The sequence below is a fragment of the Bos taurus genome, chromosome 4, assembly GCF_002263795.3.
Source record: "Bos taurus isolate L1 Dominette 01449 registration number 42190680 breed Hereford chromosome 4, ARS-UCD2.0, whole genome shotgun sequence".
Classification (NCBI taxonomy): domain Eukaryota; kingdom Metazoa; phylum Chordata; class Mammalia; order Artiodactyla; family Bovidae; genus Bos; species Bos taurus.
This window is the reverse complement of record NC_037331.1, coordinates 43812983-43840502: the sequence shown is the minus strand read 5'-3', so window position 1 is coordinate 43840502 and position 27520 is coordinate 43812983. Positions and strand designations below refer to the sequence as shown.

The 27520-nt window shown below is 39.2% G+C and overlaps 1 protein-coding gene across 4 annotated transcripts in view; it reads right to left on the bottom strand.

The window, feature by feature from the left end:
* The window catches only part of GSAP (gamma-secretase activating protein), a 101105-nt gene extending 75941 nt beyond the window's left edge, over positions 1-25164 (bottom strand). The window contains exons 1-7 of one of the 4 annotated variants that reach the window (XM_024990898.2): positions 24969-25164; positions 14411-14487; positions 12600-12656; positions 10622-10691; positions 10273-10326; positions 6074-6162; positions 1342-1411 (exon numbers count right to left, since the gene is read on the bottom strand). In XM_024990898.2, the coding sequence (XP_024846666.1) occupies positions 1342-1411; positions 6074-6162; positions 10273-10326; positions 10622-10691; positions 12600-12656; positions 14411-14487; positions 24969-25077 (526 nt within the window). In that variant the 5' untranslated portion in view covers positions 25078-25164. Of the gene's footprint in view, positions 1-1341; positions 1412-2807; positions 2836-6073; positions 6163-10272; positions 10327-10621; positions 10692-12599; positions 12657-14410; positions 14488-24968 lie in introns of those variants that run through there. The other 3 variants (NM_001193061.1, XM_059885738.1, XM_059885739.1) reach the window with 3 other exon arrangements.
* Between the last annotated feature and the right edge of the window lie 2356 nt (positions 25165-27520).

Genomic DNA, 27520 nt, shown 5'->3' with positions numbered 1-27520 from the left:
AAAAATAGTACTATCACAGATGGCAATCTCACAAGAAAGGTTCAAAACAACAACCCACCTTTCTCCACCCTCCCTTTACAGTCTGTGTCAAGTCCAGCATTTACTCTGCTTCTCAATACCAACAACACATGAAGCATTTAACTCTGCTACTCCCCTGGGTTAGCTGAACAAATGTTTCCCTCCCCAATACCATCAGTCTTATATAGGGCTCATTTGGCAGGGTTTATCTTCAATTTCCAAATACCAAATACCTCTTTATATGAAAACATCATATAGAAAACTCATTATGCCAGATATTAGGGGGGGGTTATTTTTATAGGGGTCATTAACAGAACACTATAAACACCTTATTGATGTATAGATGGACCATTTTTCTCAGTAAGAAGTTTACATTGAGCCATATGTATCTTCTGTTGGTTCTAGTTACAAAAATGTGAAATACATAATTGGGCAAGAGTATTGGAGAGGGCAATGGCACTCCACTCCAGTACTCTTGCCTGGAAAATCCCATAGACAGAGGAGCCTGGTAGGCTGAAGTCCATGGGGTTGCGAAGAGTCAGATACAACTGAGCGACTTCACTTTCACTTTTCACTTTCATGCACTGGAGAAGGAAATGGCAACCCACTCCAGTGTTCTTGCCTGGAGAATCCCAGGGACGGGGGAGCCTTGTGGGCTGCCGTCTATGGGGTCACACAGAGTTGGAAACGACTGATGCGACTTAGCAGCAGTAGCAGCATAGGAAGTGAACACAAACCAAATCTTCAGTCTTGTCCCTCCAATTACAAACCAGCTGCTTCACCTCATAACAAGAAAGACAGCTTCCTATATAAGATGCACCAGTGAATTTTGTCCTTTCTCTATCCCTCCTTCTACTTGAAATCATCATTAAAGGATGTCCCAATCTTATCTCCCTCTACCTGAATTTGACCAAGTCACTATGTATCCTCGAGTTCTGCCATGGATTTCTTCTAGCTTCTAATACCGTTCCCTCTGTCCATCCGATCCTCTCTCCTTACTTTATAGTTTCAACTGTGACAGACATCCTAAAGAAGGATGGGCTACAGAAGACAAAAATGACTGTTCTACAAGCATTCTACCATGTGCCAAACTGGAAATCCATATTTGCAGAAGCCCATCACATATGGAGACAGAGCCCAAGAGAACAACAAGTGAGGCAGAGAGAAAGTCCTTCCACAGGAGTCCTAGGTCTCCAATGGACATCAAAGTCAGTGGACTTTTGGATTGACGAGTGGACAGTTAGAAGCTTCCTCACATTCTATGCTTCACTAGGAGACATGCTGTTCATGAAGTCCCTATAGAAAACCTAAAGATATACTTACATTTCTCTTCTGAAAGCAGTAACAGATGATTCTTTGGTTGAGGGCAACTTTCAACATGTGGGTAGAGGAACTATAAAAAAGAAATTAAAGTCATAAGCAACTACCTTGCTTACACGATTATTTCAAAAGCTATGTTCAATTACTGTACTACTACATACCATAGAAGGGAATGAGAACCGCAAAATAGTTTAGGAAAATCACATTCATACACATACACTATAGATGGAAGCAAGGGAGGAAAAGGAACACTTTCAGGAGCTCGGTTTTGCAGGAGGGGATTGATGGCAGGTCCAACACAATTCCTTTAAACAGTAAGGCTAAATTGTAAGCCATTCCTAGGGATGGTGCTTTTTATTTGGAATATGTGATTCTGAAGTCAATCAAAAACAATATCAATAAACAACATTTGAACAGAAAGTTCCATTTCACAAGCACCAAAAAAAGAGTGATCGATAACAGTTTCTTATGCAGCTAAACCTAGTGTTTAATTTGAGACCCAAGTAAACAAACTCTCCACGACGACTTCCAAAGTCCCACATCCGAGAGACAAAGCACAACAGAACCAGGGACTTTCCAGGAAAGGACAGTGAGTCACAGTGTGGCATGTGGTGGAGGGTTTACCTCAAAGTATTCAACGACTGCCACTGGAAGAAAAGGCCTGATCCAGCCCTTCCTCCTCCTCTGTGCCTGCCCTTATTTGTCAGCCCACAGGACAAAGCGGGCAGCCAGAAACACAGGCCTGACACCATCAGCTGTGATACTGAGGGGAACCTGGCCATGGGATGACTCCAGTGACTAAGTCCTTCATCATTATAAGAGTAACTATAAATCTGAAGTTTCACTTTGTAATATGAAAGACAACTCACTAGGTCCACTGGCTAATTTTGGGTTTTCTCTCCAAACTTGAAAGCATAATAAAAGAACAGAACTTTTCAAGTCCCTGTTTTACAGCCTACAGCCTTTCTAAAGACTAGGGAAATTTCTGACAAAATATATTACACGGTATCCTAACTTTTCATAATGCCAAATTAGAATAGATCTCGTCAACTTTTAAAAAGATTTATCTTTTTTTTTTTTGGCCACACTGTGGCATACAGGATCTTAGTTATCCAACCAGGAATTGTAGTTGTGCCCCTTGCAGTGGAAGCTTGGCATTTTAACCACTGGATCACCAGTGAAGTCCCTAGAATCGGTTAACTTTTAAAACTGCTTGTAGTCATTTCCCTTTGAGAAAAGCAAAGCATTAACTCTATACCATTCTTCACAGCAGGGCTTCCCCAATGGCTCAGAGGCAGGAGACCCAGGTTTGATCCCTGGGTAGGGAAGATCTTCTGGAGGAGGAAATGGCAACTCACTCCAGTATTCTTGCCTGGGAAAAAGTCCATGGGCAGAGGAGCCTTGCGGGCTACAGGCCACGGGATAGCAAAGAGTCTAACACGACCGAGCAAATAAGCACACACACATACCCGCATTCTTCACTGCAATTAACTCAAAACTGTAAAATAGAAAGAAATGCAAAATTCAGCTATGAGAAGAATATAGAACTTATTTCTGCTGATTTGTGAAACTGTGTACACCAAAAAGGATACTTTGTGTACTGGAGTTGCGGAGAAGCAATGATGAGTTTTCACACAGATAATGGAAGAGCAAATACCCAATGCCTCAAAATAAGGAGAAACTACAGATTTGGTGTTCCCTGGGTCTCCGGAGGTGACCAGGGCCCGCTGGCTTAGGGCTGTGACCTAAACTGATGATCAGTTCTAAACCTTTGCCTGGTCTCTGTGAGGCAATCACGATTTTAAAAGTTTCTTTCAGGTGGTTGTTTTTCTTTCGAATTTGAGGCAACCCTGGAGCAAGGCCTACAAGTGAGAATATACATAAGGCAGGCTTCAGACACAGATCTACAAAAGCATGCAACGATTTTAGAGATTTTGTTTTGTTTGTTTTGTGAGTAGGAATCTATATAGACTATGTTGCTGCTGCTGCTGCTGCTGCTGCTGCTAAGTCGCTTCAGTCGTGTCCTACTCTGTGAGACCCCACAGACGGCAGCCCACCAGGCTTCCCCGTCCTTGGGATTCTCCAGGCAAGAGCACTGGAGGCATTCTCCAGGCAATGGCACTAGGTTGCCATTTCCTTCTCCAATGCATGAAAGTGAAAAATGAAAGTGAAGTCGCTCAGTCATGTCTGACTCTAGCGACCCTATGGACTGCAGCCTACCAGGCTCCTCTGTCCATGGGATTCTCCAGGCAAAAGTACTGGAGTGGGGTGCCATTGCCTTCTCCGATATAGACTATGTTAGGAAAATAATTATTTTTGTAAATATTGAGCTGGATTGTGATCATTAATATTCACTGATGGAAGGTCATACTATAGGCATGTGGACGTGGACAGTGTGTAATTATCCAACGAACTATCTGGAAGGTACAATCATGCTGGTGGGGAACTCTACAAGGGTCCCAGACTGAGATCCGGACTCCGCTCACTACTGTCCTGAAGAAGTTTCTTCACGAAGGCTGCACAGGTAGAGGGAAAATGTACTACTGGAAATCATCATGGGTGTTTTGGAAAGAAAAAGGAAATAGATCACAGGGTAAGACCAAATTTTGTGGACAATGAATGGTGTTTCTCTAAAGGAGAGCAGAATGAAGAGAGGGTGAAGGTGGGGATTTGCCATGGGTGGAGGCTTGGAGGAGTTTATTTCTTCAGAGGCCTGAGCATGAGAGCACGGAGCAGGGCTTGGAACTGGATGGACCAAGATGAGTGTGGGTCTACTTCACATGGATGGGGGTGCAATCATGCACCTTGCATTTTTAATTTTTTTAATTAAGATAAAATGCACATAACAACATTCACTATTCACAGTTTTCACTATTAATAATACAATTTAATATCTTTAAAATATATTCAGAGTGTTATGCAACTGTATATTTGTAAAACCTTTTTCCTTCCTACACTCTGATTACCCATCCTTCAATAACATCATCATTGCCTACACAGCCCTGGATAAAAATGGTAAAGAAACCAAAAGAACATGCCAGAAAAGGGAAGTGTCCCACAGTCACCCCTGCACTGAGGACAGTGTAAATAAACAGAGTGGATTCCTGGGGGAGGGAATGTAGCTTAGAAGTTCCAGGCCAGGCCCTGTCTGGCAGCAAGCAGCGGCCCGGAGAGAAGCCAGGAGTGGTGGTGAAATGCACAGCCGGAAGGACTGGCTGACAGTGGCCAACCAGGCACATGAGAGACAGGCCGTTCTCCCAACACATACTGCCAGAGGGAGACCCAAGGTCAGAGGCTGAGGATAGGTAGGGTAGGGGGAGGCTACACGAGGTAATTGTTCATGCAACCCAGCAGGAACAAGGGTAATCGATTCTTGTTCTCAGTGATAGTTACCTTCCATCTGTGCCGGCATCAGTGCTTAATCGTTTTCAATTCTTTTTTGACTCCATGGACTGTAGTTCGCTAGGCTCCTCTGTCCATGGGATTCTCCAGGCAAGAATACTGGAGTGGGTAGCCATGCCCTTCTCCAGGGGATCTTCCCAACCCAGGGATCAAGCCCGACTCTCCTGCATTGCAGGCAGATTCTCTACTTTCTAAGCTACCGTGGAAGCCCTGTGTTCCATAAGGTCACCACAAACACTGAACTCTGAACCACTGTTCCCAAGGGAAATAGTGATACACGCTCCTATGAGCCTCTAGCTACAATATTTTTGTCAACAAAATAAAACAAAACTTGGTCTAATGTGTGTCCCTATTTAAAGACATTGTGGGACTTCCCTGGTGGTCCAGTGGCTATGACTCCGCACTCCCACTGTAGGGGGACCAGGTTTGATCCCTGGTCAGGGAACCAGGTCCCACATGTCGCAACTAAGAGTGTGCACGCTAAAAAGATTCCGTATGCTGCATCAATGATCAAAAGATTTGGCGTGCCACAACTAAAGATACTGTTGATTCGTTAGCAGTGAACTCAGTCAGCTGCACTATAATGCCTAAATGAAGTTTATCTAATGAACACACATATTTTCTCTGTAAAGTACATAGCAGCCTTTTTGCACTTAGAAACATGAAACACTACTTCAGCAATACACTTGGAGGACATTTTAAACATGAAATCAACTGCCAAAGAGTGAAAAACATGGCATTAAGTTGACTATGAAAACAATGTTTGTTTATAGTCTGAGAACTGACTCTGAAAGGCAGGGTCACCTTGTTCTACCTCAGCTGGGAACATGTACATTGGGTGACAAATTTTCACGTGTCTACCAATGACCGATTTGGGGGTTGCAAATGAATTTTAGTGGGTAGCAGAATTTGCAAATTCTATGTGCAAGCAATGAGGATTGACTACATCTAAGTCTATTTGTGTTATACACACAGTGCTTCTGCATCAGTGCATGGAGTTGAGAAATTCAGGGATTAATTATGTCATTTAAACACAGGCATTTAACCTGTCAACTCTATGAAACATTAGATAAGCCATTTTCAAAGTTCCTTTCAATGTGTTTTGATATTCAATATTTTATCATGTAAAAACATCTATTATATCAAACAACCATGATGTAATAGAGAGCTAGGTTTGAATTTTGATTTCCATGTTTGTGAGGGAAGAGGTGTTCATTCCAGCCATACCCATTCACTGGATTATTCTGAGGATTATATGTGATAATGTGTATGAAAACACTTTTAACACCACTGTCTCTAGGTTTCATGCCTTTTGATTAAAGAGATCACTTACCTGTACCCAAATATAGCTATCCACTGCTTTTAGAACCTTCACATTGTTAATGGGGTGGATCTCGACCAACAAAGTTAAACACTTTGATCCTATAAAGTAAAGGATGCTTTTAATAGTAGCAAAGCCCAGAATATTACACATTACTCTTCCACATAGGCCTGAACTTTGAAAATGTAAAATGCATTACTTACTGTATTAGTTACTCCACAAACAAAAGCAGTTATGTTAAAATTGAGACTTCTTAAAACCGCAAAAAAAAAAAAACCCAAAAAAAACGCAAATAGATACAGAAAACATCATAAAGGAGGAGTCAATGTACATGGAGTGAGAAACACGTTCCCACCCATTTCTCAGCTATTTTTACCATCACTTCACAGGCCCTCTCAGCTTTTAAGTCTAAATAAATACATCTCAGTTCAGTGTCACTACAATTCTGTAGCACAATGGCAAATACTGTTTGTGTAGGAAAATATAAAGATTTCTGATGAATGAATGTGTTAGGGTTGACAGCAACTAGCACAGGGACTGGGCTTCCCTCAGGAAGGCTGGAGCTGCATGGATAAAGACTCACTTATTTCCTTAGTGTCACATCTGAGCAAATGTCGTTAAAGATAGTAATTAGGAGGAAGTTTTGGACACAGGCTAGAATGGGGTTACCACAGATATTCAAAGTTAGACCAAGAGTTTCCCTCCTCAGAAAAGGAGTTGCCTTATATTTGAGTTCTTATAACAGCTCTAATATTCTCATGTGGTTCCTCAATGACTTGACTTTGAGTAATCATTTACAATTTGGGGATGGTACAGCAGCCTGGAATTGAATCAATGCCAGTTTTCACTATTTAAGAAAACAACCTAACAGTATTGCTTTATGTCAAGAAAAAAAAAATGTAAAGAATATAAAATATTTTCTGGGATATTGCCTCACATTTTCAAGAACTGGATATTTCTATAAAAATACCTTTTAGAGTTTACTGAAAGCAAAACAGTGAGTGAGTTATTATATGGGGTCACAAATACACAACAACAAAATAAAATCAAAAGCAAATGTTGTTTGGTCGATGGGTACTTAGAATTAAAATTCCAGTGACAGGTCATTCACGATTCAAAAGGGCTATATACTTCTAATAACTGAGACAAGGTAAAGTGAGATGCCTAGGGAGTCTGCTTGATGGCTCAAAAAAATGGCTCTAAGAATAAGAAATATTGATGTCAAAGATACTTGTGAAGAAAAATAGACTGTGAAATGTGGGAATGACAAAAAAAAAAAGCAATTTTCCTTATTGTCTTAAGTATATATAACTAATTTAATACAGTAAATAGTACAAGTTGATGTTTGACTATTTCATCTCTTGCCCAAAAAGTTTATAGATTCCAACTAGGGGAAAAATCTTTTTAGGGGGCAGGCGGGGGAATATTCTCATTGGAAAAATAACAAATCACCTATATTCAGCTTTTTTGTCAATGAATCTGTTCCCAGATGAGATTATCAGCTAATTTCACTTACCTTTAAAATGCGAGGCTTATCGAGGGCAGGGCAAAATTCATCTTCCTACACTAATTTTTCATTTCTTTAGGGCAGCTCAGATGCTTAATATAAGTAGCTTAATGAAAAGAGTAATTGGACAAACAGAAATGTCTCTCGATAACATACCATGTGCTTTCATAGTGTAACGGGAAGCACTCTGGAATAGGATACTAGAGATATCAATTCTAGTTTAAAATCTGTCGCTAACCTGATATTTATACTTCAATAAATCACGAAGCTTTCCTAGGCCTTGGTGCTTTGTTTTTAGTTTATTTTTGCTTTTTTTTTTTTGGCCATACTGAGTGCAGCTTGCAGGATCTTAGTTTCCCAACCAGGGAATGAACCCGGGCCCCAGCAGTGAAAGAGCCAAGTCCTAACCACCGGACTGCCAGGGAATTGCCAGTGTTTTGTTATTTAAAAAATAAAGTGAAGAACTACAGAATCAGATTATTTCTACAATCACTTTTAGCCCTAAAATCCACAGTGATTCCATTATGTGCTTAAAGTTGTCTTAACAATTCAGAGAATCCAGGTATCAATGGAGCCTGGAAGTACATCACTGAAAGGCAAGACAGACCCGGCAGGACACCAAAGCTGTAGGGAGTAGAGCAGCAGGCCCAAAAGGGACAGCTGGATGGACCTCAAGGTGTTATGCTAAGTGAAGTAAGTCATACTAAGAGTGAAATAATGCCATTTGCAGCAATATGGATGGACCTAATGAAGTTAAGTCAGAGAAAGACAAATATCAAGATATCATTTATACATGGAATCTAAAAAAATATATACCAATGAACTTATTTATATAACAGACACAGACTCACAGACATAGAAAACAAACTTTACTAAAAGGGGAAAGGGTTAGGGAAGGATAAATTAGGAGTTGGGATTAACAGATATGCACTACTATATATAAAATAGATAACAAGTTCTTAGTGTTGAGCACAGGGAACTATATTCAATACCTTGTAATAAACCATAATAGAAAAGAATCTGAAAAGAAAAATACATATGTGTGTAACTGAATCACTTTTCTGTACACCAGAAACTAACACAATATAGTAAATCAACTAAAATAAAAGACAAATACCATATGATCTCTTTTATATGTGGAATCTAAAAACCAAATCAAACCAAAACCAAAACCAGGTTTATAGATACAGAGAACAGATCGGTGGTTGCAGGAGGCAGAGGGTAGGAGGTAAGGGGAGAAATGAGTGAATATTTTTGCTTTGTTTAAACTGAATTTAAATTAAAAAAAGAAAAAAAGCACAAGGATAGGCATGGCACAGGGAGGGTGAAGAATGAGAAAAAGAAAGAACCTGGTCTGATGCAGGTAAAGGTACATATTGCAAAATAGTGAAAAGCTTGGAAGAATTCAGTCAAGTCTGGTTGTTTAGAAGCTCTGGTTATTAGAACTTTGCAATTAAAGCAGCCCCATGGAGCATCTGCAGCACTTAACTGACCACAAAGGCTCCTGGGGTCCTGGAGCAGCAGTGGGGCCCACGACACTGCCCACAGGGACCTGCTATGCCTTAGGGAAAATGTCATACCCCAGGAAGGGTGAGAGGGGCAGCTGGGCCTGGCTTCCTGCGTAAAACCATTTCCCAAATGAAACAAGTTTGCATGGCCTTGGTCAAGAAGAGAAGCACTGCTGACAAAAATTTTGTCATAAAGTTTGTAGACCAAGGAACTCTATCTTGCTTATATGAGATACATTATAGTCTGTCTCATTTGCAATGGAAAAATCTCATGATAAGCAACAGTGTTAACACCTTGAGGCAAACTACATTTTATAATCAACTGGCTTATCAAGTTATTCACAAACAAAAAATCAGCCTTCAGCAAAAGGAAAATATTTACATAATATTTGTTCAAAGGACTAATCATTAAAACAGATCCTATAGTACTTTCTGGTCACACAATTTCTGAAATTGTAGCTGAACAAAAGACCTCCTAAGGGCTTCCATGATCTGTCTGCAACTCACGTTCATTTCCTGCTGGCCTTATTTCCCACCACTCTGCCCTTGTTCACTCCAGTCCAGCCTCACTGACCTCACTATCCTGGAACAGCCAGGGAGTCTACCAAGCACTCTGGCCTCAGGGCCTTCATGCTGGCTGTTCCTTCTGCCAGAAATGCGCTTCCCCATGCTGCCGCTGCTTAGTTGCTTCAGTGGTGTCTGACTCTGCGACCCTATGGACTGCAGCCTGCCAGGCTCCTCTGTCCATGGGATTCTCTAGGCAAGAGTAGGTTGCCATACCCTCCTCCAGGGGATCTTCCTGACCCAGGGATCAAACCTGGGTCTCTTGCATTGCATAGATGCATGCTTGCTGCCCCCCTCCTTTCAGGTCTCTGTTTAAAAACTCCTAGGATCATCCCTCAAACTATCTGGGCTCAAATACTAACCTCTTCCCGACCTTTGGTACCAGCTTCTTTCTGCCTGTAGCACCTGTTTAGTCTGCAGGTGCTAACTGCCTTTTTTTAATATTTCTGTTATTCACTGTTATATTATTTTCTGTACTTTCTTGTTTACTTGGAAAAAATGCAAAGAACATGCCTGACATGACCTTTGCCTTTGTATTCTGAGATAAAGCTATTTGTAAATATGCTTGCAGTTTGACTTAGTAGTTCAATAAATCTTCATCTATCAAGTACTAAAAAGTATAATTTCATTACCTGGTTGAAGCTCATTACTCCTTCCTTCTTTAGCAGCTTGAACTAAACTTGTAGCTAATGGAAAAAGAAAAAAAAAATCCATTAGCAAACAATCTATGCAATGGCTTGTTAAAGTTTACCAGATAATACCCAGAATCAGTGAGGGCTCAAAGGATCTGTCAGTGGATGATCAAAGTAAAATACAAAGCACCCTTTATTGTAGGTAGACTCTACAGATTCTTTATTTCAAATCTTATCTCTAAAGTACATCTTTTCCCAGAATAATCAACTATTGTAAAAATTCAATACTTTGAAACTCAAAAAATATAGCTTAGTTCTCGACTTGTAGCAATAAAAGAGTTCAACTTACCCAGCAAAGTTTTCTCCTTGTTGACTGAGCAACTGACAACTTGCAAATCTTTCTCAAATGTATAGAGATGCTATTAAAACAGAAGTATTTTTTAATTTGGAGTTTCATGTTAAATAACAATTTTATGAATGCAAATCCCCACTCAGCTCTTTAGCAAGTATCCCTGTGGCAAGCATTTTATTAAAGGACCACCAATGAACCAGTTTATCTATACTGAGAAGTTTCAGATTATTTTTTAAGAAAAAAGTTTGCTATTGTAGGCCATGTTTGGCACTGAAATTTAACCAGGAGACAACACAGTGTAGTGGTTAAAAGCACAGACCTTGAAGTCAAGCTAGACCCAGGCTCAAATCCTAATTCTGTCACTTGCTAGCTGTGTGACTTTGGATGAATTACTCAACCATTTTATCCTCCCATCAGCAAAATAGGAATCATGTTACTACCTATCTTGGGAGATTCTTAGAAGTGCTAAGTTAAATAATCCATGTGAGAATACTTACTACAATGTCTGCCACACATAATAAGCACTCAAGGGTGAGCAATTAGGATTATGAAGGCAAGTTAGCATTTTAATCAAATTACATAACTATGACATCATTAACTATGCCTAAGTGACTGTCACAAGTGCATCTCCTAAAGGATGCCCATATTTAGAACACTGGCAAAGTAATCTGCTATTTTTATTTAACCTGTATTTTATTTTCTTACTGTTTAAATGTTGCAAGATTCTATTTCCTGGAATATCAAAGAAAATTAAAATGGTCATGCAGAAGGAGGATGTGAGATGCAGACTGAGGAAATGGAGACAATCACAGTTATATTAAGCAAACTCTCTTAAAACATATTCAGGGTATAAGGAAAGATAGAATCTTAGACTTCAGGAGAGAATAAGTTAAGAGAAACAGTGACTAGCAGAACTATTACGAAGGTAAATAGTACTTGCAGACTAACAAAGCACTGAAAACATACTAGAATGCAATGGCCAAAAGTTGATAAAAAGAAGTCAGGAAAAGTAAACTTGAGTTAATAAGATAGCTCTGAATTCATGTGACAAATTATGGTTTCCTTTATTCTTGCTCTGAGGGATTCTTATTTATAAGTAAGAAGAGGCATGAATGTATATACTTAATTGTAACTGCTTCATCCTTTTAATTATGTAATAACACACATAGTCTAATAAGTGTTTAAAACATGCAAACACTACCAAACAAAAAGTCTAAGTTCTCCATTATATTCACCCTATCCCAAACCCTTTTGAAAAAGAAACATTTTGTAATTTACTCTGTAGTCTTTCAGATCATTCAAAATGAGTTTTTAATATATTTACACACATATATATTATGTTATTTTCTTGCAAGTTTTTTATAAAACATAAATGGAATGCATTATCCTGGCAACTTGCTTTTTCATGTAATAATGTGTTTTGGAATGACTGTGACAGTGTACATTTATAGACTTCTCAGTCTCTTGATATTTACAAATTATTTTTACATAGACACAAAGGGACCTCCTCCCACTTGCCTCAAGAATTAGACAAGCCTGTCACATTAACCAATGTCTTATGTGAGCTGTCTGAGGAAAGATTAAGAAAAAAAGGCTGGTTCTACAACTGGATCTTTGAGAAGTAATGAGAAGAAAATCAGTGAAGTTCTGCAGAAGCAGAACTCAGAGGTCATTCTGACATTCTAAGCTTCTGGGAAACACACATCCTAGGGAGGCCACTGGACTTCCTACATTCCTACAGAATACTGGATAATTGGTTTGAACCTGTTCAGCTTAAATCTCAAAGGACTAAAAGACTACAGTTGACATTTGGTCCAGGAGTCCTCACATGTTGTTTTTTTTTTTTTTAAAGATAGTATAAAAGGACAAGAGAAGGAAGACAAAGAAATATAAAATAAATTTGTATCTTAAAAAAAGGAAAACCAAAGGCAGTAAAGTAACTGAAAACTAATGTATAATTTATGGTGATTTTTACCTCATTTTGTTTGGTTTGGTAATCATACAATCCAAAGAAGACATTTCCCTTATTGTCCTGAAAAGAAAAAATTAACTAGATGTTTATTAAAGGTCATTGTTTAGGAATTTACTAGTTTTAAAAGAAATCTGCAATAATTCAACCAGTATTAGCAATAAGCACTCTAAAGGTAGCCTGCTGTGCATGTCAGAGAAGGACTGAACACGTTTCCGATGGCAACACAGGTCAAGCGGTGAAAGGGAACCATGAACACACAGCTCAGTGAGTTTGAGGGAGCCTGTCTACAGGACACAGCATAGTGAAGGAGCAAATCTTTTTCTACTTTCATTTATTTCTGTAAAAGAATATGAACGATGGATACTGAAAGTAGGTAGAATAAGTCCATGATAGTCTTAGAAGTAAAACTTCTTTGCAAATAGATGGCAAAACAATGGAAAACAGGGACAGATTTTATTTTCTTAGGCTCCAAAATCACTGTGAATGGTGACTGCAGCCATGAAATAAAAAGATGCTTGCTCCTTGGAAGAAAAGCTATAACAAGTCAAGACAGTGTATTAAAAAGCAGAGACATTACTTTGCTGACAAAGGTCTGTACAGTCAAAGCTATGGTTTTTCCAGTTGTCATGTACAGATGTGAGAGCTGGACAATAATAAAGGCTGAGCACCGAAGAATTGATGCCTTCAAACTGTGGTGTTGGAGAAGACTCTTGAGAGCCCCTTGGACTGAAAGGAGATCAAAACCAGTCAATCCTAAAAGAAATCAACCCTGAATATTCATTGGGAAGACTGATGTTGAAGCTGAAGCTCCAATACTCTGGCCACCTGATGAGAAGAACTGACTTATTAGAAAAGACCCTGATGCCGGGAAAGACTGAAGGCAGGAAGAGAAGGGGATGGCAGAGGATGAGATGGTTGGATGGCATTACCAACTCAATGGACATGAGTTTGAGCAAACTCTGGGAGATGGCAAAAGACAGGGAAGCTTGGCAAAGAGTCAGACATGACTAAGCGACTGAACAACAACCAAAAACTTCATGAATCATAGAATTCCTTGAATGTAGCATCCTCATGGATACAACTTAAAATAACTTCTTTAAGCAAAAAAAGTACAGTAATACAACTTGCAAAGCAAACTGGCCACCAATTATTCTTTCATGTTTCACTATTACAGTAAAATTATCCACGAAGTTAAATTTTCTTTCCTTAGAACAGTTAACATTGAAAACACACTGTTAAATAATAATGCCTCAAAACCCTGAGTATACAGAAATCTGAACAGATGATGTACAGTAATAATATTTAATGTTTTCTCAAAGATAAAAACTTAACATATTGATTAAGTTTAAATATCTCTTACTTGGCATTTTTCCTCTAGAGGATGAAACTGTTCATTTATTCAAAACCTTTGAGCACTGTATCAGACATTGGGTATAGTTTTATTTTATTTAAAAAAGAAAAAATATTACATAAGACTGAATTTCAATTACCCTATTCAATCTCACAAAATAAAAAAAATGTCATATGTTAAAGATTAAATGCCAACAAGTCTTATTCACTATACCTTCTAAAGATAAAGCATAAAAGTCTGTTGAAAAAAAATACATATATATATAAATGGTTAAAGAGTAAATTTTATGTTAAGTATATGTGTGTGTGCTTAGCTGCTCTTTGTGTTCAATGCTTTGTGATCCCATGACTGCTTTGCTCCTTTATCCATGGAGATTCTCCAGGCAAGAATACTGGAGTGGGTTGTCATACCCTCCTCGTGTTATGTATATTCTACCTCAATTTAAAAAAGAATATAGACTTACCTTATAGGTATAAATAATATTTCTGTTTCGTTCAACATTTAGTACACGTAAGCACTCATAATTGTTTTCTAAAACACCTAAAACAGAAATAATCATAAATTAATATCTAGAAGGAGATGTTTAAAAACATATCTAACAATGGTGAATGGAACTGTTTCCTTAATTTCTCTTTCTATTTTCTCATTATTAGTGTATAGGAATGCAAGGGATTTCTGTGTGTTGATTTTATATCCTGCAACTTTACTATATTCATTGATTAGCTCTAGTAATTTTATGGTGGAGTCTTTAGGGTTTTCTATGTAGAGGATCATGTCATCTGCAAACAGTGAGAGTTTGACTTCTTTTCCAATTTGGATTCCATTCACCATTGCAACGAAAAGAATAAAATACTTAAGAATATATCTACCTAAAGAAACTAAAGACCTATATATAGAAAACTATAAAACACTGATGAAAGAAATCAAAGAGGACACTAATAGATGGAGAAATATACCATGTTCATGGATCGGAAGAATCAATATAGTGAAAATGAGTAAACTACCCAAAACAATCTATAGATTCAATGCAATCCCTATCAAGCTACCAATGGTATTTTTCACAGAGCTAGAACAAATAATTTCACAATTTGTATGGAAATACAAAAAAGCTCGAATAGCCAAAGCGATCTTGAGAAAGAAGAATGGAACTGGAGGAATCAACCTGCCTGACTTCAGCCTCTACTACAAAGCCACAGTCATCAAGACAGTATGGTACTGGCACAAAGACAGAAATATAGATCAGTGGAACAAAATAGAAAGCCCAGAGATAAACCCACACACCTATGGACACCTTATCTTTGACAAAGGAGGCAAAAATATACAGTGGAGAAAAGACAATCTCTTTAACAAGTGGTGCTGGGAAAACTGGTCAACCACTTGTAAAAGAATGAAACTAGAACACTTTCTAACACCTTACACAAAAATAAATTCAAAATGGATTAAAGATCTAAACGTAAGACCAGAAACTATAAAAATCTTAGAGGAGAACATAGGCAAAACACTCTCCGACATACATCACAGCAGGATCCTCTATGATCCACCTCCCAGAATACTGGAAATAAAAGCAAAAATAAAGAAATGGGATCTAATTAAAATTAAAAGCTTCCGCACAACAAAAGAAACTATAAGCAAGGTGAAAAGACAGCCTTCAGAATGGGAGAAAATAATAGCAAATGAAGCAACTGACAACTAATCTCAAAAATATATAAGCAACTCCTGCAGCTCAATTCCAGAAAAATAAATGACCCAATCAAAAAATGGGCCAAAGATCTAAATAGACATTTCTCCAAAGAAGACATACAGATGGCTAACAAACACATGAAAAGATGCTTAACATCACTTATTATCAGAGAAATGCAAATCAAAACCACTATGAGGTACCATTTCACGCCAGTCAGAATGGCTGCGATCCAAAAGTCTACAAGCAATAAATGCTGGAGAGGGTGTGGAGAAAAGGGAACCCTCTTACACTGTTGGTGGGAATGCAAACTAGTACAGCCACTATGAAGAACAGTGTGGAGATTCCTTAAAATACTGGAAATAGAACTGCCATACAACCCAGCAATCCCACTGCTGGGCATACACATCGAGGAAACCAGAATTGAAAGAGACACGTGTACCCCAATGTTCATCGCAGCACTGTTTATAATAGCCAGGCCATGGAAGCAACCTAGATGTCCATCAGCAGATGAATGGATAAGAAAGCTGTGGTACATATACACAATGGAATATTACTCAGCCATTAAAAAGAATACATTTGAATCAGTTTTAATGAGGTGGATGAAACTGGAGCCTATTATACAGAGTGAAGTAAGCCAGAAGGAAAAACACCAATATAGTATACTAACGCATACATAAGGAATTTAGAAAGATGGTAACGACAACCTTGTATGTGAGACAGCAAAAGAGACACAGATGTATAGAACAGTCTTTTGGACTCTGTGGGAGAGGGAGGTGGGGGATGATTTGGGACAATGGCATTAAAACATATATAATATCATATAAGAAAAAAAATAATAAAATTAAAAAATTAAAAAAAAACATATCTAACAAAAATATATTTGCATTAGATTTTAAAAGCCAAATACAAAAGAACACTGATAATTCCCTCATATAGAGCTTAAAAACAGGCAAAGCTAATCTATTTTACTGGAGATCAGATTAGTAATGACCTTTAAGGAAGAGGAAAGTAGTGATTAGCAAGTATCTCAAGGAAATCTTGCTAATGGAAGTGTACATTGGACAAAACTAGCAGAATCTACTAAGGCTGAATATATATGGCTCAACAATTGTCTGTGTACTTATATCTCATCAGAAGTATATACATAATTTGGCAAATGACACATATGAAATATACAGCACTATGATTCATAATAGCCAAAACTGGAAACCCAAAATATTCATCAAGCAAAGAACTAATAAATCATGATATATTCAAACAATGGAATGTTATGTAACAATAAGAATTAATTAACTTGCTATAAAATACATACATACATAAATAATTGAGTAAAGGAAACTCATATTTTCATTCCTCCCCAAAAGGCACAAACTGTATGATTTAATTTATACACAAGTTTCAAAAACTGGCAAAAAGAATCTATGGTGCTAGATGAATGACAGCTGAAAAGGAATATGAAGGGGATCTTTGGGGTTCTATTAATGTTCTCCTTCCTGCTCTGAGTGCTGGTTCCACGGAGGTGCCTTACTTTGTGACAATTAACTGACCTGTGCTCTGTGATCTGTATACTTTTCTGTATGAAGGCCATCTTCAATGACAGATATAAAGATTGTTTACACAAAACATTTAACTTGTAAGTTAACTGATCATCACCTTTCTTCTAAAATTTTAGGATATTCCTCTGAATTCTACAGTTAAAGGATTTAAACACTGGTTAGAAACAGCATCAATAGTTATCATCATTAATCAGAGAGAAATGCATATTTCCCCAATTTCCTCAAAATAAATTGCTTAAACTTGACTCATCTTCCCCACACAAGAATAGTGTTTTTGATGTTAAAATATCATGTTGATTATGACAAATACCAATATTCAGAAAAAAAATATGCAAAATACCCTATAAATCAGAGCAAACTTCAGCCTGTATTCCTGATTAAAAAGGAAAAATCAAGATACAAAATCAGGATAATTGGTGAGCTCAGTCCCTGCACTGGAGCTGGCAGTGGGAAACATTTAGAAAGGCAAAGAGCAGGTTCACTGAGAACCCAGGAATCATCCTGCAATCTCTCTTCCAAACTCTTTACAGAAAGAAACTACGTGGATTGTCTGCAGACAAGGCAAAGGGAGGGGCAAGTGTTGCTTATATATGTGTATATACAACTTTCAATGTCTAGTGAGGTATCAGAAACACTTCTCAAGGATTAAAAAAAAATAATCCCTTGGTCTCTTAGGATAATAGTATGATTCAGTTGGCTTACTGCTGAATAGCAAAGAAAAGGTAAACAGAATGAACTGTTTCCTCTATCATACTTATAATAGGAAAATGGGTAATTACTGAAAAATCCTTTAAGGTAGATTTTGCAGACATCTAAAGAGAATTTCTGTGAGTTATTTTTCATCCTGCATATGACTCAAAACTCCTGGAATGTAATGTGTCAATATTTTGCAAAGTATTTTTTTTTTCTTTCCAGATTATAAGGATGCTGGGACTTTCTCAAAAGTACACTTAAAAGGTTTTAACTAAGATAAGAAACTCCTTTATAAGAATCTTGCTAAGAAAATCCAATTTCCTTGCAAAAGCACACCTATTTTCAAATCACTATAATATTAAGAGAAAAAAAAAGTCTTCAACAAGTGCAGATTACAAATGATATATGCTTATTCCATTAACTCAGGGGTTCTCAAGGCTGGTTGTGTCAGAATCATCAGGGGAAATTTTGAAAGAACATGGATGCCCAAATCCTGCCCCCAAATATTCTGATTTTTTTGAGCTGGTAAAGGTCCTGCTCTCTCCTGTGTGTGTTTTTAAGTTCGCTTTGTTACTCCAATGGGCAGCCAGAACTGAGAACCACTGAAGTACATATTTACAATATACATTAAACAATATTTATTAGACAGCACAATTATAACCAGCTTACAATGTAATCATTATATACAGATTTGAAGGAAATAATAAAAATTATGCCTTCATGGGTCTATTAGGGAGCAATGATTGCAGTCTTAAATAATTCTGCAGTTAAGCACATGGTTCTCATCTCTATGACATTTGCATTAGATAAATTTGGCAATACTGGAAATCCAGACACTGGCATCTCACCACACACTATAAACCCGCTAGCCCTTCCTCTTCAGATTAGCTGCTCATGGTTTAGACACACCCTTTTAAAAGACTTATTCAATAACCTCTTTGCTTATTCATTCTGACTATTCTCCCACAGTTCATCATTGGAAAGTCCAGGAGGAAGTTTAGCAATTTCAAATGAGGAAATGTGGTTTAGTTTTACAGTTAGTTAAATCAGAGTTCATGAAGAAAAATGTAGCATTTTGATAGTTACTTGCATAAAAGTAAATCTATTATAAAAAAAAATAAGTAGATACTAAGGGTGTTGGCAAAGTTACAGCTCATGTGAAATTTAAGCTGGTTTGCCACATAGTCTCATCCAGCTCAGTGTATTCTGTGCTAAACACCAGTGATTTCACTTTAAAAGAAGATGTTTACCAAGTATGCAGATTTGGTCTCCAACTGCTATGAAATAAGATAAATCTCATATAAAAGTATTTCTTTTCTTTCTAATGACTATTGGAGCATGGGGAGTCTCACAGCCTTATACAAAAATTTGAACTAGTTTCTAAAACACAGATCAAGGAGTGTTAAAATATGATTATACCTATGACATTTCTATTCTGTAAATAATTCACATAAATCCTCCTGCTCAACATGACTAGGTGCTATAATTCCTAAACTTATGAAGTAAACATCATTATGTGATTTATATTTCATATTCTGGATAAAATGAGGAAAATCAAGGGTGGGGTGATGAAGCCAGAAAGAGAAGAGACTCAGAAAAGGAGACTAGGAAAGTAGGGGGAGGAACAGTGAACAGGAAGGACAGTGGCAAGAGAAGACTGAAACAATAAAGAAAAATAACGTGGCAAAGCCAATCCTCTAGCCCCCGAATCTGTTTGGGGGTATCTAGGAGGCAACAACAAAAGCACTACCCTTGAGGCAGTCACCTGGTACAATATATCACTTCCCTGGAAAAGATGAATAATTACAATATTAGAAAGAATAATCAGTCTGGAATATTACTAAATTCTAACAAATTCACAAATCTAGTGCTAATTGAAGCAGACAAGGAGACACAGAAATGGAAACCCACATTCTTCCTGGTCTTAAGTATATGTGACATTGAAACCTCAGAAAATTCACATACCACAGACTTTTTCTTAAGTTTCCTGAGGATCTGATGTATTCCAAGAGATTAAGCATTAGACACAAAAATTAATATATAAAATCTATTATATTGCTACATACCAGTAATAGTACATACAATGTTTTTAAATGTGCCATTTATGAGAGCAACAAAAACTAATAATAGCCCAGGAGTAAATCTAGTAAATTTTCATGGAGAAAATTCTAAAACTTGTTAAGAGTCATAAAAAGGCTCTAAATAAATAACAGGCTATATACTTTGTTCACAATTGGGAAGATTTAATATCGTAAAGATGCAACTTCTCCCCTAGCTGATCTATAGATTCAATGTAACTCAAATTAAAAAATCCAACAGACTTTTTGGTGAAATCTGACAGGGTGATTCCAAAATCTAAATGTAAGAACAAGGAGCATAAAATAGCCAAGAGGACCCCAACAGAGACTGAGGTGAGGAGACGTACCAATTACCAAGACTTAACAGAAAGATAGTTACTAAGGTGTCTTCACCTTATATTGACCAATGGAACAAAATTTAAAACCCAGAAAAGAAGACTCACATGCATACGGAAACATGATGTTTAAAGGAAGTGGTTTTGCTGTCAGTGAGAAAAGGTAGGGCTATCTGGTTAGTGACCGTAGAACTACTAGCTATTAACAGAGAAAAACAATGCAGTTGACAAAAGAATATTTTAACACATGTAAGCTATAGATAATAACAAAATAAAACCATGTAACGACCACCCAGCTTAAAAGTAACAGATATCAAGACTACTTCTAAAGGCTCCAGTGTTCCCCTGATTCCTATATCACATTACATACAGAAATACATTCCAGGTAAATTTAAAAAATAACAAAATTCAAAAAGAAAAGCTTTAAAGCTTTTAGAAGTTAATATAAAAATGTCTTAATGGCTTCTAAGTTTCTTTAAAATATTCCAAAAGCACAAACCATAAAGGAAAAACACTCACAAATTAGACTACATTATAATCAAGAACTCTTATTTATTCAAGGTAATTACAAACTGAAAAAAAAAAAAAAAAAAACCAGATACTTGGAACATATATGATAAACAAAGGACTAGAATCCAGAGTGAAGAATGCCTTAAAGTCTATATGAAAAAAAAAAAAAACCCATAACAGAAAAATAGACAAAAGGATGAACACCCTACAGAAGAAACACAAATAGCCAGTTAAGTATATATAGAGAGATGCTCAACCTCAGACCATAAAGATGTATTATTTAGACCCACCAGTCTGACAAGAAATTAAACACTTGGAAAAATCAAGAGCTTGTAAAGATATTGAGTACCAAAAATATTTTGATAACACAAATGATACAAGTATTTTGGATAGCAATTTGGTACTACCCAGGAGGTAACCCAGTGGATAAAGAATCTGTCTTCAATGTCTTAGATGCAGGAGACACAGGTTCTATCTCTGGGTCAGGAAGATCCCATAGAAAAGGGCATGGCAACCACTTCAGCATTCTTGCCTGGAGAATCCCATGGACAGAGAAGCCCGACAGGCTTCAGTCCATAGGGTCACAAAGAGTCAGACACAACTGCAGCAATTGAGCACATAGGAAAAGTGAAGGTGTGCATAGCCTGTGACTCAGCAACCTCACTGTCAGACATCTATCCTAGAGAAACTTGAACCAGGTGATGTGCACAAGGTTAGTAAAAGCCTTGAATATAACAGCAAACCCCAGAAACCTCCCAAATGTCACCATCAGGAAAAGGATAAGTAAGATGGGTTCCGTAGGAAACACCCTGAGACACTTTAGTACACAGTATATTTACTAGATTGTGCTTATTAAAGTGGGATTAATGTCTGTAACAGGAAGGAGAAGCAGGATCGGGGTGGGGGGAAGAAGTCAAGCTGTAATAAAGGTCCAGTGGCCTCAGATGACGTTGAGGTCTTCCATCAAGAACGCTCCAGAATTGAAATGAATTGCCACCGTTGTCCCACGTGAGTCAAAATGCCCAGGCTTTTATATCCTACCTGAACCCCTTATTAGAGGAGGGCACACCTAAAGGGGCATAAACTTGGGTGATACAGCCCTCTGCCGAGGCCATCCCTGAAGATGCTGAAAGCTGAGGGCTCTGCTGCCACGTTTACAGCACCTGGGACAAGCCCTTCCTTGAAACAAAGATCTAAGCAGTGCATCTCCATGTTTACCATATTGTATAGGCACACAAAAGGAATACTATACAGCAGTGAAAAGTAATGCCCTGTAGCAGTCAACATGGCACTAGTGGTAAAGAACCTGCTTGCCAATGCACGAGATATAAGAGATCCAGGTTTGATCCCTGGGTTTGGAAGATCCCCTGGAGGAGGGCATGGTAACCCACTCCAGTATTCTTGCCTGGAGAATCCCACGGACAGAGGAGCCTGGCAGGCTACAGTCCATGGTATCGCAAAGAGTCAGACATCACTGAAGCAATTCATCACACATCACATACCAGTCAACATGGATAAATCTTACAATACTGATCAGGAAAAAAAAAGCAGAAAGAATACATATGATATTCTTTCACTTACTTAAAGTTCACAAACAAGAAAATGAAATGATATTTTGCTTAGGGAGATAGATACAGGTTAAAACTACCAATAAGATTGAAGGAATGTGAAAATATAAAAGTTTACATGGTTGTAGGCAACAACATATAGATGAGACATATGAAGAGAAATAGGATCAAATAGGGAGAACCAAGAACCGTCAAAAGTCTTGCTCTTGTTCTATTTTTAAGACAGGTATATGGTTTTGCTTTTATATTATTTATAGCTTACATGTGTTAAAATATTCTTTTGTATAACTGTTTTAATTTTTTTTTAAAGAAAAAATATTTTCTTCATTTATTTCAGGAGAAATAATTTCCCCAAAGTTCAACTCAGAACCAGGAACAGAGGCAGTAACCAAATCTGGTCTCCTTATTTCTTAACCCTTATTGACTAAAATGCTATCCCACTGAATTTCTGCCTGGCTAACTTAGCCTAGCTCTCTGGCTATTTTGCCAGAAATATGTCATACATCAGGTGTACTACTTAGCACCACTAAGAAATCTTCAACTGTATTTATTTATGTAAGAACATTAAGGCTTCAAATTTAGAGAGTAAGTGTGCAGAGAGGAGACTTACAATGGTATAATTATTCATAATTTACATTTGAACAGCTGCGACTTTGAAAGGAAAATAATTTACACAAATGTGTGGAGTCAGAGCTGTGCTAGAGATAAAATAGAATTCCAGATTCCTCTGCCAGTGCTACAAATTACAGCAGCAGAAGAATTAACTTGTGGGGTTTTTTAAGCTGCCACTAGTGATTATCAGAAGTAACAATGTCTTTTAGGATAACAGGGCTAATATTTTTGCCAAGCTGCTCTGTAGGAGCAAAATACTACCAATATGAGAAAAAGCTGGTATTCCTAGTAAGTTTACTTTCTGAGGACCCAAGGGTATCTGCTGTTTGGTGGAATGTCAATGTACAAGTCTATGTGTCTTCACAGATGGATTAAAGACACAAGGAAGCCAAAATCTAACTGGCTCACACACTGCTTTTCAATCACATTACTGAAACATAAGGCTGTGGCATTTCACACTTCATCTAACTTCTCATTCTCGAGCACCTGCCACTTAGCTATATAAGGAGATGGTCCAGAGAAAAGGGGCTTCCCAGGTGGCGCAGTGGTAAAGAATCTGCCTGCCAATACAGGAGACTCAAGAGACACAGGTTTGACCCCTGGATTGGGCAGATCCCTTGGAAATGGCAACCAGCTCCATATTCTTGCCTGGAAAATTACATGGACAGAGGAGCCTGGTAGGCTATAGTTCACCGAGTCACAAAGAGTCGTACATGATTGAGAACACATGCCAGAGAAAGGACTTTTGTGTTGAAAAGCACAAACCTTCAGAAACTCTTTAGACATCCAGGAGACTTTTTTAAATGCAGCACCTTCCCACCCCCTACCCCGCCAAAGTTAGCCTTTACTAATAATGACACTAGTCGTTAGTCAAACTCACTAGTCAAACTGGAGTCTTGAGCTAGACAAAGATGACTATGTATTTGGAACCAAGACAGCCAACATGCCAAAACAAGGAACCCTACAAATATTCAGCTAAAACCACAGGACAGAAAACTTTCTCCAGTGATGAGGGGAAAGGAGTTGTAGATACCGGTAATTTGATAGCTGTGTCCCAAAAAATGCCTTCCAGCAGTCTACAGTGCTTAAGGAAAACCAGAAGTGGGGGGAATACACTGAAGTGGCTAGCTCCCTGTGCACAACTGGGATTCCAGGGTACATTGCTTAGAACCTGAACCCAAGCCCTGAAGATGCAACATTATGTGAAGCAAACTTCTCTTCTTACAAAATAACCTGAGAAATCACGGAGTTCCCCTTCTTTAAAGTTTCAATTGATCAATGCTGGGAAGGCTCAAAAGTCACTTTTCACTCCCTCAAAATCAAAGGATTTCTGAGACATATGAAAACCAAAGCCTCAAGTGCAGGGAATGTATTCCAATCCACCCTGAGAAAGTAGGGCAGGACACCTGAGCATCTTTTCTTTCTCATAAAGTAAGACCTTCCAGCCCCTAGTCTTGCTAGATCCCCTACCCGGGTGACAAATCTTTTTAAAACAGGTGAGATGTGAATGAAGCATAGAGAACCACCCTCTCCCACTCCCCACAGCCTTGCGCCAGGGGAACAGAGCCTGGGCAGCTGTTCCTCCGCCTGATGAGATGATGCTTAGGGTACCACGAGTGTCCCCTGCCTTTCTGCTTAAGGTGACTTACTGTGGGCAATCAGTAAGCCAGAAGATGGAGGACTCGCCAGAAGAAGCGGTATAGCTCGGCCGAGACTTTGCCCGGGAGCTGCCCCTCCAACCTTCACCCAGCGGCCCGGGGTGAGGATGACAAAGCCCAGACTCTAAAGAGGGCAACGTTCCCCTTTCAGGACCAAACTTCACAGGCTGGCAGGGGGCACAGGCTGCCGCTTTGGGTCGGTGCTCACCACTTGAGCGCAGCCTGGGAATCCCTAGATATGAATGACTGTCCCGCCTCCACTCCCCCCACTGCCCCCCGGCCGGACGCGCCCCCCGCCCCGCCCCCCGGCCGGACGCGCGCCTACAGCACCTGGGCCGCCGCCTCGGGCCCCGGCGGCCGCTGACGCCGCCAGCTGCACCCGCAGCCATGGGAGCACGTCCTTCTCGAGATCGAAGTCGGCGATCAGACGGAGAGCCATAGCCTGGACACGGCCACGGAGCGGCCCGCACCGCGGGCATTCCCGGCCCTCCGCGCACCACCGCGCCGGACTCCCGCCCCTCCTTCTCTCCCCTCCCCAGTCCCCCCCGCCAACCCCCCCGCCCCCCCCTCGCCGCCGCTTTCGGTTCCGCCGCCTCCGGGGCCCGAGAAGCCCCAGCACCGCCTCCTCCCGGCCCGCGCCGCGCACGCGAGCCTCGAGCTGTGCACACCCGGCTGGGGGGAAGGGAGACTGCGGCGCGGGGATCAGACCCCACCCGACCCCAAACCCGCCGCTGGCACCCTCCAGGCTGAAGGCAGAGAAGGAGGATTTGGTCTTTTAAGAGCTGTGGATGTCAATGTATGGCAAAAACCACTACAATATTGTAAAGTAATTAGCCTCCAATTAAAAAAAAAAAAAAAAGCTGTGGAGATGTGGCTGGACCGATGGTTCCCAAATTATGCTGCACGTTACATGTGGGCACTAGGTGTTTGGGTTTTTGTTGTTTTTGTCTCTTTTAATGCCCAGGTGAGTCCATTGTGCAACAAAGTTCAGAAACCAGTTGGCTAGAGAGAGGTAATAGCTGGTTCACCTGAGAAGTTTCAGGTCCATCGCCAGGGCCAAAGCGGCTGGCGATTCGGGCCTAGTCGACCCAATTTCAGGGTGACGGTGTTTTATTAGTATTATTTAGGTAGTCAGTAGCAGCGAGGAGTGTGTGAAGAAGATGATTCTATTTTAAGAGAGACGTGGAGACGCTGGAAAGGGTCAGTTGGCTCAACACAAACAGGTCCTCTGCCTGTTTACCAGATCGTTCCCTACATTGGCTTGAAGGAAGCTGAATTAAGGCTCCCTTTGCACTTTGTCTTTTACAAGTGCTCTCCTTCCTCCAAGGTCACCGTCACTCGGGACACCATCTCACCCCCATACAAGTACAAACAAGTCCAGTATGGTTTTTTGTTTGTTTGTTTTGTTTTTAATCGTGCCACTCAGCTTTCTTTCCAACTGAGAGTGTTCTGTCACTACTGCTTGCTGTACCTTTGGCACTGCAGATCCAACCCATCCTGAACATGAATGCCAAGTTATTACTCTCCCTCAAAGCTGTCTTCATGTCCCTATGTAAAGACCTGGAGGAAAGCCGACCCCAGGAACAAGTGCCTATGCTTTACCTGACCCTTCCAGCCTTTTCACCTAGACCTTCAGTTCCACGTTGGCCTGACTCCAGAAACCCTCTGATTCCACCATCTTCCCTCTCAAAAAAAAAAAAAAAAAGACAGAAAGAAAGAAAGAAAGATCACCAGAGCCTTCCAAGCTGGATCCACAAAGTCCTCTCACAGCTTCAGCCCCTAGTGACCTTCCTAACCCTGAACCTCTAGAGAAGTGTTGCTAGTACACCTCATTTGACAATCAAATACCACATGGAGACATGAACTGAATCTTGCCTCTTGGCACACTTCTCTGCAGCAGCACCCAGAAGTTGCTTGTCCTTTACTGAAGGATGAGTAAATGCAGTAACAGACCAAGGAGCTCTGTGTCACATTTCTCAAAGTGAAGGTCTGAAAATACCTGCATTGCAGTCATCTGGGAAGCTGTTTTACAATGTGGACTCCTGGGCTCTAGTCTAGACCTGGGCAAGGCACAGAAAATGTGCATTTTAACCAGAGTCTTAGGTTGCAAAGAGCTGGACACGACTGAGCGACTAACAGCTTCACTTTTTTTTTTAAGGTGATTTTTTTTAGGCTTGCTAAGATTTGAAAACTTCCTCTGTAAATAAAGATAAAAGAAACTCTTGATTTTCTCATACAGACCTGTTTCTCCAGTTGAACTAGTGGTTGATTTCAGGTAGTTCTCCACTCTCAACACCATATTCATAAGAAAATCATCCTACCTGTAAAGTGCATGAAACTCAACAGAAATGCTTACTCAGGCTGATAATATTGGGAGTGCATAAAAGTGAGATCACTGAAATCATGGGGAGATACTACGCTGAACCTTCATAGTAAATGGAGCAGGTTGCCTTTGTCATACAGAAACATCTTCACTTTCCTATTTTAAAAACTCAGTAGGTTCCTGATTTTTTCTTCTGTTAACCTCTATTTTTGTGAAGCAAGATTGATTTTACAGTCCTCATCAAGCAGTGATTATATAAAAATTCCCCTCAAAATAAATTTAAGTAAAAAAGAACAGAGTTCAGGATGGGGAACACATGTACACCCATGGCTGATTCATGTGAATGTATGGCAAAAACCACCAAAAAATAAAATAAAATAAAAAAAGAACATAGAGAAGCTGAGAAATAATAACAAAGATACCAGAAAGATACAGCCAATGTCATAAAAACAGTATACAAATAGCTGAGCTTTAGAGGTAATTCACTAAGGAAAAGACTAGTGAATGGTGAGGTTTTTGTAATTGCTTAGTCACTAAGTCGGGTCCGACTCTTGGACTC